General features: G+C 41.1%; 1 protein-coding gene across 1 annotated transcript in view; it reads right to left on the bottom strand.

The window, feature by feature from the left end:
- The window catches only part of TMTC2 (transmembrane O-mannosyltransferase targeting cadherins 2), a gene marked incomplete at both ends in the record, with an annotated part of 412,037 nt that extends 400,202 nt beyond the window's left edge, over positions 1 to 11,835 (bottom strand). Inside the window, one exon of the mRNA XM_079715466.1 lies at positions 11,753 to 11,835. Coding sequence (XP_079571592.1) covers positions 11,753 to 11,835 — 83 coding nt within the window. The remainder of the gene's footprint in view (positions 1 to 11,752) is intronic.
- Positions 11,836 to 12,377: the final 542 nt, after the last annotated feature.

The raw sequence follows: 12,377 nt of genomic DNA, 5'->3' as shown, positions 1-12,377 counted from the left end.
ATCTGGGTTCTGGTTTTCGCATGTACTTTTTTTTAAATTGGTTGTTCAATTAATTTGTTTTTTATGTTTTAATTTTATTGGAGTGTAGTTGACTTACAATGTTGTGTTAGTTTCAGGTATACAGCAAAGTGATTCAGTTATACAGTTAATCAAGTATATATCACAAACATTTTATTGGCAAAATTTGTGTGTGTGTATGCACGCATATGTGTGTATATAATGGTTAAATTTCAACATCATTTCTCCAAACCTATAACCCAAGATGAAAATTAAAATTTTAAATGAGTAATTATTTAATATACTTCACCGAACTTTTCAGTGACACTAAATCTATCTGCAATACCAAGTTAAATATTATTGGAAATAAGTTTAAATTTTGAATATTGGCTTTAAAGAAAATTCCCTAAGTGCTACAATATTTTTAGATGTTATTCTATAATGATTTTTAAATATCAGCTATAAAGTTAATGAATAATTTCTTGATCAAGAGAAATACTGAATAAGTATCCCAGACACCACCGTACCAGGCATTTTATAAAACTTATTAAATTCTCCCAAGAACTCTAGGTATTACTATCCTCATTCTATAGAACAGGAACAGAGGCTAGAAGAGTTTTAGTAACACAATCAAAATTACACAATTAGCAAGTAACAGTTCTGGAATTAGATCCCTAATTTATCTGGTTCCAAAACTCTTGTGGTCTTTTTACTTTTTGCCACCTTGTTGCTTGGAAAGCTCTAAAAGAAAAAACACATTTTCTAATTAGTTACAAAAATGTATCACCAGGTTTAGATATTAGATGTCACCATCTAGTACATGTGCTAAGCACACTTACTACAGATTCTCAGTACACCACTGATTAACACAAACACTTCAATGCAGAAAACTTCAGCTTATCTGACATCTCTCTTTCCTAATCACTGGGCTGCCAGAACTGCTCTAAACCTGAACATACTCCCCAAAGAAAAGGGGTTTCATTGAAAAGAGAGATCATGAGTACCCAGTAACAGTATACCCTGCCAAGCAGAACCAGAGTACCAACGATTATTCACACCCGATGCACTGCAATTGGTCCTTTTACCCTACAGAAGGAAAGAAGTGCTCAGATTGGCCAGAATATCTATTCAAAATAAGCACAGAGACTAGAAACAAAGGGAAAGCTGCAGAAAAGAAATACAGGAGAGCAAAACCTGCTTCTACGGTGAGACCAGGGACAGCTGACCAAAAGGGTGGACAGAGATTAGAAGCAGAGATGGGGCAGGCAATAGAAGCTGAGACAACAGGAGCTCAACCACTGACTCCGAGTGAAAAAGTGAGCCAGGACATAAAGTAGAACACAGCTCTGTTCTCAGGGGAGAAGAGAGTGAGATGCTAACGTACGGGGATAACTGAGTCATTCATCCTCTGGTCCAACACCGTCTACATCTGATTGTAACATCATGCAGCTTTTTAAACACACAGAAAACATTCATCAGACTATTCCATTTGGTCCTCACACTGTGGTTGGCAGTTGTTATCATCATTTGCACTTCCTGACCAATTACAAGACCAAGTTTTAGAGGCTTAGTAGCTCAAGTACTAGTTAATAAAGTGTTATTTCCGAGACTAAAGACCCTCTCCGCTTTTATCTTAGCCCAGTGTTCTTTCACAATACTGCCTGTAGTACAGAGTACAGCGTTTTAAAAAGAAAGAAATAATTCTAATTTATTTTAGAATAAGTTCTTTAAAAAGATTTCTACTGGGCTTCCCTGGTGGCGCAGTGGTTGAGAGTCCGCCTGACGATGCAGGGGACGCAGGTTCGTGCCCCGGTCCGGGAGGATCCCACATGCCGTGGAGCGGCTGGGCCCGTGAGCCATGGCCACTGAGCCTGCGCGTCCGGAGCCTGTGCTCCGCAGCAGGAGAGGCCACAACAGCGAGAGGCCCGCGTACCGCAAAAAAAAAAAAAAAAAAAAAGATTTCTACTAAGTAGGAATGTAAAACTTCCCATATATATGGTATTCACCTATTCAGAAATCCACCAAAGTGCCCAAAGGCTGAGGTATAGTGTACCAGGTTAAAAAAATCAAAGGGGCCCAAGCATTTCTAATACTATGTAGATATACCTTTACCCGGTAGCATCACCCAGTGCCTGAATATCATTAATAGATCTTTATCTTTCCTACTCTCAGCTGCCTAATGCCTATATTTTGCCACCTGCCTGACGTCTATAATCTTCATTCAGTGTAAGCCAAGTTTCCTTACAAGGGATTGTTCAACAAAAGTACAAACTCATCAAGGCACTGTCTATAGACTCAGTTTAGGCATCAGCATCTATTCAAGTCATAAGCCTAAGGCAACCGCCTATCAGTTTATTTGTAAAACTCAGAATCCAACATCTGTCTCCATAGTAACTACAAAGAAGATGATATTGTAATACAAGTTGGTGACAGATATTTCAATAGAGATCATCTCCTAGATTTCAGCAGGCTCTCTACCTTTTCAAAATGTACACAATGTCTTAAACTATTAAGATCAATTTAAAGATGTCATGATTGAACAAATATAAAACAAAACAGAGAGATTAAATAAAATGGCTAAACTCATATGCTTTTGAGATATAAAAGATTATCCTAAATCTTTTTTAATACGGGAATTTAGGCCGTCTTTTCCGAATATCTGTAAAACACACTGATCTAATGTGTACATCGCATGAACCAGCCGCATCTATCACACCTGGGAATGACAGAAATGCAGACTCTTAGACCCACTCCAGGCAGAATCTGCATTTTAACAAGCCCGGGTGATGTGCAGGTAGATTGAAGTTTGGGAAGCGCTGATCTAGAAATATATATACATATACATAGATGGAAAGAGATCCAACAACAGGCCCAGCTCAAAAATGTCTTTTTAGGAGAGGTACCAAAATACCCATCTGGTTCAAAGAAACTGAGAATTTGAACTGCATTTTAAAAGATTTTCTAAAAGGTAATCATCCATATCAAAGGATGAAGGTAGGGTGTGGAGGTGGGGGGTTATGGGAGAGGACCAGGTCTAAAGCCCCCTGCCCTACCACAGGCATCCTCAGTATCATATCAGGCCTGAATTTAAAAGTACCTACTAAATACTCTCTCACAGAAATGGTTTACTTTATGTTAATGACATACAAGAGGTTTTAAAACAGTGAAATTTCATTTTCTGTTCAACATGGAACAAAAGCCAAAAACACCACTGTTTCTGAAAGAAAAAATACAAAGACTCTTAAAAATATAGAGGTGGAGGAAACCAAAAGAGATCATTTCAATAGGATATTTTAAATAGAAGACTAGATATCTGTGGCAAACTAGAGTTGGTAATTTCAGGCTGGACTCTGGTGTCTTTATAATAGATTTTTGTTCAAATCTCAAATTCATTTTCTTTGGTTAAGTCAGTACATACCCCTATAAGAGTGGGTTAAATTGTAAAACCTTATTTCTTTAATATAAATTCAGTGACACAACTCAGCTCCATTTTTTTTTTTCTTTCAATGGAATAACAAGAATAACCTTCCTTTTTTTTTTTTTTTTTTCGGTACTCGGGCCTCTCACTGTTGTGGCCTCTCCGTTGCGGAGCACAGGCTCCGGACGCACAGGCTCCGGACGCACAGGCTCCGGACACGCAGGCTCAGCGGCCATGGCTCACGGGCCCAGCCGCTCCGCGGCATGTGGGATCTTCCCGGACGGGGGCACGAACCCGTGTCCCCTGCATCGGCAGGCGGACTCTCAACCACTGCGCCACCAGGGAAGCCCCTAACCTTCCTACTTTAAATAAGGTTTACCCAATGAATTCAGGTATACTAGTTTTACACATCAGTTAGAAGTAACTGCCTCCCACTAAAGGGCCTATTTCTGCAAATAAAAATGTCTTTTTGCCTGATTAAACTTCTTCATCATCGGAGAACTTTTCTTCTGCAAACTTGTACTTGGAAAATTTGCCATTAGAAACTTGCTTTGTCAAAATGAGCTCTTTTCAATTTCTTTGGGAGTGCAGTCCTGTAGTTAATTATTTGGAGGAGGAGAGAAACACCCTATTCTAAAACTACACCTGACAAACTATTCAGACCCAAGTATTCTACCTTAAGGCATGTTTTACAACCCAAAGCAGCAGGCTCAGTATTTATAATACCTTTAAAAACCTGAAGATAGGAGGGCAGAGGTACACAAAAGATAGTTTATAAAACAATGAGAATGGTCCCTAGGGGAACAACACAGCTGCTAGCCTTACCCTCCTTTTCCCAAATGGCTCTGTAATGACAATATATAATTGTTTCCTAGTTAAACCATAATCATAAGACTATAGTGAACTTGCTTTTTTTTTTTTAACTTGATGCTCCTGAGGAATAATCACACATTTATTATAATAAATTCCACAGAAATAAAGAGTAGTCATCAAAGACAAAGGGAAAGACACATTTTATTTGGACACAGTACCTAACACATAGTTGCTATTCCAAGGGCACTGATGTGTGTTTCATTTGACAAATCATGTAATTTAGTCAGTGTCCTTGATAATAACTATATGCTGCCGCACGCTTCAGACCCTGCCTCACCCTGATATCACAAAATGCCCCAGCAAAGAAATCAAGAAACAAAAGCTTACACCAATTTATCATAAGCAAACAGCATCTCCTCTGCCATGTACTAAGGTACTTTTAAAACAGATACAGTAGCACTGCCCTCAAGCAATGCGGCATGTTTATAGCCTTGGAATAAGTAAATGTACATATAATTTCACTTATTTCCATGATAAAATGGAATCTAAAGGTGGAGTTAGGGTTTTGAATTCTAATCTCTTTTCCAAATTAATTTTTTAGACATCAGCAAGTCAAAATCTCTCTCCATCTCATCTTTAAAACAATCATTTCTAGTAACTCAAATTAACTGTATCTTATGAAGTGCCCTTAAATGAAATAAATTACTTTAAAAACACAACAGAAACTTTTAATGTAGAATCTTGAAGACAAATCATTTCAGTGATCCCGCCTTCTTCAAATTTCTCCTGAGTAGATAGGCTTACTCAATTCTTTCCTACTTACCTATAAAGAAAAAAGCTCACGGTTGAACCCAAAATTGTAATTCCCAAAAGTTTCTAAAAGACTGAAACGAACGTCTATAACTTTTATTCTAAGAAACCTTGAGTACCAGAGAAACTGACAAATGTAACTGAAAAACTAAACTGTCAGAGTGGAGGAAAAGAGATCAATAGAAATTTGATAGTGCCGCATCTTGTTGGAATTAACTGCCTAGAAAATACAACCAAAATAATCTCTGAGGCAAAAGTCTTCAATCCCTATGACCAGTCAAGGCAAATCTAGTTAACTCAAAGAGTTCAGCCACTGCAGACCTCCAAGAAAAACAACTGACCTGAACAATTAGGAAGGAGCCATTTGGGAAAGGTATTCTAAAGCTTCCACAGATATGAATAAAGTGCCAATGAGCACCAGATCAAGAAAAAGTCCAGTTCAAACCACCAACCATGGATCCTCAGCAGAGATGCTCTGGGAAAGAAGCCAACAGAATCCCAATAAAAGTTTAAAAATATGAGTATCAATCAAAATAAACATGAGTCAATGCAAGTGAAATTCTGCTAAAGGACAAGCTATCAGCATTTTTTATGTCTATCATCAGATTCCCAGATTCAAACACTATATAGTACGTGGTAAAGTACAGGTAGGAAAGGACGGACAGGGACGCTTACTGACAATGGGGAACAGCTGCTGTTTGTATTATGCACCATATATAAGGGAAGCCCATGTCTAGTGGTGTTCATAATTCGTGAATTAATGAATGTAGTCCTTTATTCCTCAAAAACACATACAGGGCTTCCCTGGTGGCGCAGTGGTTAAGAGTCTGCCTGCCAGTTCAGGGGACACAGGTTCGAGCCCTGGTCTGGGAAGATCCCACATGCCACGGGGCAACTAAGCCCGTGCACCACAACTGCTGAGCCTGCGCTCTAGAGCCCACGAGCCACAACTACTGAGCCCATGTGCCGCAACTACTGAAGCCTGCGCACCTAGAGCCCGTGCTCTGCAACGAGAGAAGCCACTGCAGTGAGAAGCCCACGCATTGCAACAAAGAGTAGCCCCCGCTCACCACAACTAGAGAAAGCCCGCGCGCAGCAACGAGGACCCAACGCAGCCAATAAATAAATAAATAAATAAAATTAAAAAAAAAAAAACCACATACAAATCAAATCCTCAAAGAAACCATCTAGCGTTGTGCATAATTACACCTGTAATGATTCAAAATATTATGCCTTTTTCATCCCATGAAAAATAGGATGTAGTTCCTGGTGATAGGCCTCTCCACTTTTTTCAGCTGGGCTCTTAAGGAGGACAGCTACTCATAGAGGGAAGGTCCTTACGTTCAGCAACCCACTTGTCCTTTCCATCAAGGCTGCCACACTTGTCACTTTTGTGAAGCCATTTAAAGGAAGGACCCAAAGCTCATGTAAGACTTAGCTTCCAAGAGAGGACCAAAAAATTTAAGAGATGAATGTTACTGTGTTGAAAGCATGTTGGGTGAGAATAATGAAGTTATAAGAAAGTAGGTTTGTCAGCCATAGATTTATCAGAGCGCCTTAAGGGTAAACTTTGTCCTTTCCTAATATTATGAAGGTGCCTATTTTAGAGAAAACATACCCTTCGCCTATGATAAACAGCTGCACCATCAAGGGCATTTTTTTTTTTTTTTTTTTGCGGTACACGGGCCTCTCACCACTGTGGCCTCTCCCATTGCGGGGCACAGGCTCCAGACGCACAGGCTCAGCGGCCATGGCTCACGGGCCCAGCCGCTCCGCGGCACGTGGGATCCTCCCGGACCGGGGCACGAACCCGTGTCCCCTGCATCGGCAGGCAGACTCTCAACCACTGCGCCATCAGGGAAGCCCATGGGCATTTTAAACAAGTGCTTTGAGCGCGCTGAACAGCAACAAAGAGATTAGGAAGACAAACTGCTCTTAACTCATGTTGGAATCCAAAAGGTTGTAGCTATTTCAGAATTATACCAGCAGGGAATTCAGTGTTACTGTAGGGACACTTTAGCTCTGAAAAACTAAGTGCAGATGATGAGATGATGTAAACTAATAATGTGCAATAAATGCAGCCCCTCCCCCAAATATAGTGTATTTATAAATGAGAAAAACTAAGAGACAGATGGCTGGCAAGCAATTTCCCCTATGGCATTTGCACATGTCCATTCAGTGCTTGTATCTGGGTCATTTGCTAGGATAAACCCCATGTGACAAGCTCGATGGAGGTAAGGAAAAGTGGTCCATACCTGCTTCACCGAATTTTAATTTTAATTTACTGTTAAGAGATGTACTTATTCAAACAGCAAAATGAACCTTTTCCACATAGATGTGATTAAACAATAAAAACTTAGCTAGAAAATAAAATGTCACATAAAATATTTCATAAACTATGAACCGTACCCACTGGCCTTTTTTTTTAGTACATTATCAACTGGGAAGGAAATGAGAGTAAAATAACACTCTTGTACACATTACCTTCTTCCAATAAAGACCTGAAGAGACAACCTTGGATGCAAAGCAAACTTCTCCCTTATTTACTTTGATTTTATAGTAATTCTTTCTAAACATGCTTTCACTAAATACCAGACATGCCTTCAGTGGTTGAACATACTAGAATTTTAAGATAACAAACCCAGATTGGTCCAAGGCAAGTTTATTAGAGAGAACTTTTCAGAGAGACGTTAGAGGGACTCATCATTTCACAAGCTATTCTTATACCAGGTCAAAAACCAAACTGATAAAAAACACTAAAAGACCAAGGAGAAAGTATAGTTGAATATCTTCAGGGGAAAAAAAAAAAAAGGTTTTTCTAAAAAGCTTGTCAATATACCTTAAATCTTCTATTCCTTCATTTTAAATACTGTTAACCAAACTCTTTATAACATTAAGGGGAAAAAAACCTTAACAAGTGTTTCTATAAAACTGAGATTTACATTTACACCTAAATGAATATCTAAACTAGGGATGTGCTACTGAAAGTTTGGAATAGGTTTGATTTCAAGAGTAGAAATTCCTGCTGTGGAGTTGCTTCTCCAAGTTTCACAAAATTACTGCACACCAATAACTAAGGAACCTAAAGGTAATGTTAATGATCATGGGTGAGTTTAACAGTTGCAGAATGAGCAATAAGGAACAAAAATTTCAAAGCAGCCACAAACGCATTTCCCACTTTCAAAAACTCAAATTGCCTTTTTTTTTTTTTAACTAATGCATTATTTTACTCACTTGAGACTAAAAAGATGTATTCGGTGCATTATGTTCTTACTTATCACAAAGGGCATGCCGTCAATTAGATGATATGTGCCAAATGAAATCACACTATGAAACAGCAGTTATCATTTACTTTTGTTGCTTTGAAGTAAACTGACTCTTCTTTTAGGGCTATCTTTATGCAAAACATAGCAGGACTTCTAAAGAGGATGCAGGGAAAGTGATGCAATGGTATCCTCGACAAATATGTAAGAGAGCAGAGAATTCAGGGTCAGCAAGTTTTTCCCACTGACCTAACATCAAATTTCTCCAGAAAGGGAGACAGTCCTTCATGAAGTCACATGCAGCATGACTTCAACTTTGGCAAAGACTGCATATTTATAATTCCAATTTTACTCTAACCACAGTTTAAGATTCAGTACAGTCTTTACTAGATTGAAGGCAAGGGAAGAGGGGAGGAAGCTGAAACTGTATACGCGTTTTCATCAGATATGATGAATTCTACTCCTCTACTGTTTGTTTCATCACATCAGAGCCATAGTCTTACATTTAGCACAGAAACACTTGTAAAATATTCAATTTTACCATAGGGAAATTGATTTTGCTAGAAGAAGGTTTCAGATGACCACTTAATCTCAACCAAGCTACATTAGACACTGAATATAATTACATATATAGTTTATAAAGTAAACCTGAGCACTACATTTAAAAGAAATGATAACTTGGAGAAGTACCACAGCAATAATGTTTAAGCTGAAGCAGTAGAAAGCCCTCCTACAGTAAATGCCAGATTCTTCAGCTAAAATGCAGAGTCTTGCTTTAGTTAAGCAAGTCGAGCGTAAGAGCCACCTCCCTCCCTTGAGCTGCCCTTTCACTCCCAGCACTGCCCTCTCCTTGCAGAACCATATTTCACAAAAGTTCCTAGGGTGGGGGGGAGGGGAAGGGGAGTGGGCGGTGTTGCAGCAGAAGCCACAGATGTAGTTTAAACAAAGTTTTACACTTGAGTCTTTGTAGTATGAAATGGAGTGGTGGAAATAAACACATTATCATCATCCTACAGTTTCCACTTGACTCCCCAGCTTTTTTCCCTGCTTCTCACACAAGCGAGTTAGAGCAGTGAGACAGAAACCTTGGCACTGAATCACCTGAACATGCTATGCAGACACCAAATATGTGCCATGCTCCTATTAATACATATTTCATAATTTCTAGGATTCATAAAAACCAAGTGTGGCACTTGTAAGGTTTCATACTCGCAAGAGCACGTGATTGCATGTGCAGTTCTGCTACCAAGAAAATTAGAGTAAAATACACTTTTCAGATTGTAACTAAGTATAATGTATATTTACAGGGCTTCAACATCATAATGGTATATATTGTCTATATGTCACACATTGGGCATGCTATCAATAGATGATACGGGCAAATCATCACATTAAATTCATCTATGCAGCTAGGTATAACTCAGGAATTTTGAGGCTCCATTCAATCTATAGCAGGTAAAGAACTTATAACAATTGCCAACTATCAAAGCACAACTAATTTATCATCACACTCACACCATTCTGCCGAGTTACAACACTAACACTTCTGACTGATGATTAAAGAACACAAAATAAGCATTAAGTCTACAGAGCAATGTACATGCAAATGTAGTTTAGTTCCAGCCTTAATCTTTATTAGGATAGTTTCTTCTGACATGTACTTTTTAAAGAACTGGACAGCAATAAAGAATAGCCACAGCATGCTATTTGCTTGATTTATCACAGTGTTCTACAATAGTTATAGTATTACAGTAAGTTACTTTTTTATATAAGTCCTAAGTTATTGGTTTAAGTGCATATACTCTTCAAACTGTCCCCAACAGTGCCAGTAACTGCCCAGACGACTCCTCCCTGAGCTCGCTTTAGCGAAAAGTCACCCAACTTTGGAAGCAAGAGCTTTTCCTGCCAGTATTCTAGAAATAGCAGGTGCAGGGTAATACAAAATTGGCGGGTACAGAAGCAGCTCACCTCACTCTTACACACAGACCATTTACTTCTCGAAGCACGTAGCAAAACCGCTGAAATGTGTACACTGCCTAAAAGTTGAGGAAAAGTTTATGTGTAACAGTGGCTTCCTATCAACTAGTCTCTGATCGACACTACGTAAAATGCATTAAGAAGCGTTTGCTGGATGTTCTTGTACCTATTATCAGGGGATTTCATAACAGACATGTGGGTGTGAACCAAGATTCGCTGACTGAAGGCATACATCCATGAACATGCTTTTAGCTGGAGAGTGGGCACACAAGAGGATACAGAATATGGCTAAGCACCACCAGGAGAAAATTCTGCCTTCCTCTCCCCTCACTATCAACCACTTTGCTTAAGTTCACTCACTGCCTCGCCCTGACCCTGAGGATCCATTCACTTTCCATAACCCAGAGAGGCTGCTGAAAAGCTGTCAAAGTAAATCTGTGCTCACTTTTTGGATGGTTTAACTTCAATGGAGCATGAAACACCCCAGGACGGTTAATAAGTTTAGCCAGGCGTGCTGTTCTCCCTAATATATTTTAATTATGCGTCTGTTTTAATTGTAATCAGATTAAGTCACCGGAAAGGCACAAATTGGACTTTTCCCTAATGGCTATTAGAGCTTTTCATCAGTTTCTAAACACTAACAACGTTTAAAAAATAGGTAGAGACACGAGCACAACTGTGACATTTCCCAGAAATCGATGCAGTTTCTTTGACAACACAGTTCAGGTCTCATTAGCCACCCAAACTAACCCAAACGCAGAAGACAACTTCAGTCTCTAGGGGCGTCTCCTTCCGCAATTAGCACAAAAGAATCGCTAACGTCTAAAGTAAAACTCCCAAACAGAAACGAAAACCCAGGCTTTTATAAAGTGCCACTCCATCGATCGGTGAGGGAGGCGGGGGAGCGGAAGAGATGGCAGCAGCATTATCCTGGCTCAAAGTAAAGTACACCATACGTCAAAAGGGAAAGTTGAAATACAGTGCCATTTCTCCACTATTTTGGCAACTGTCAAAAGTGTGTTTTAACCTCGGGAAATAAAAGTGTCCCATCAATAAAAGGAAACATTACAGGGAAGATCTATTAGGGGACGGGGAGCAGCTTCCTTCCAGTCCAGACGTAAAATCGCTCAATGTGCTTTTGTTGCACCATGGAATACCTAAGATTATTTATTTAATACGTTCATTAAAGAGTTTCCCAAACTGCTGTGATTTCCGCTAAGAAACTTAAGCGTCTGCCAACAACCTAGAAGCAAGGGAGAGGAACCTGCTGCAAACTAGGAACCCAAACTCCCTCAGCCCGCCCAGTGCGCCCGCGTCCCCGGCGTTTGTTTAGGTGTTGATGTTTACGCGTCTCCTAAACCTTCAGGTGCTGGACCAGCTCCCCCAAGACGCACTTCGAACCTTAAAGCAGGAAGCTTCAGAGCTACCGCGGAGTCCCCAAGCAGCCCGCCACCCCTTCCTCTCACCCCCTTACCTGTCATCGTAGCAGAAATCCGCACTCAGGGTGTTGAGATACAAAGCGAGCCCTAGAGCGCTGCTCACCAACTCTGCAATCATCTCTCCACCGCCTTCCCTCCGGCTCGGCTACCAGCGCGAGGGCAACAGCGGCAACAAAAAACAGAAGCATCAATCCCCACCTTCCGCCGCTTTCTCCTCCCAGCTTCACTTTTCCCTCGCTTCCCCACCCTCCCTTCCTCCCTCGGGTCCTTCCAATCCACCGTTCTCCTCCTCCTCCTCGCGCCCGTCTCCGCAGCTCCTGCGTCCTCCCCGGGTGCGGGCTCACACCGCGCTCCCCATGCCCTGCGCCGACGAGCGGCGAGCGGCGTTCGGGCTCCGCGCCCCCCGGCGGATGCACAGGGCCAGTCCTTCGCGCGGCTCGCGCCCCCACCCTAACCCATGGCAGTGCAGGGCGCCCTAGGTGAGGAGTGGGACTCGGAGGAGGTGGAAGAGTGCGGGGTGGGGACAGAGGGACCGGACCAAGCCGGGCTCTGAGACCAGCTGGAGGAAGAGAGAGGGAGAAGGGCGGGTGGGAGGGACAAGGCGAACCGCCTCCCCTCGCCGCCTCCCGCTCGCACCGCTCCGGTGCCGCTCGGGCAGTC

Source organism: Hyperoodon ampullatus (genome assembly GCF_949752795.1).
Source record: "Hyperoodon ampullatus genome assembly, chromosome: 11".
In the NCBI taxonomy this organism is placed as follows: Eukaryota; Metazoa; Chordata; class Mammalia; order Artiodactyla; family Ziphiidae; genus Hyperoodon; species Hyperoodon ampullatus.
Note: the sequence above shows the minus strand (reverse complement) of the source record. Positions and strands in the feature narration are given on the sequence as shown.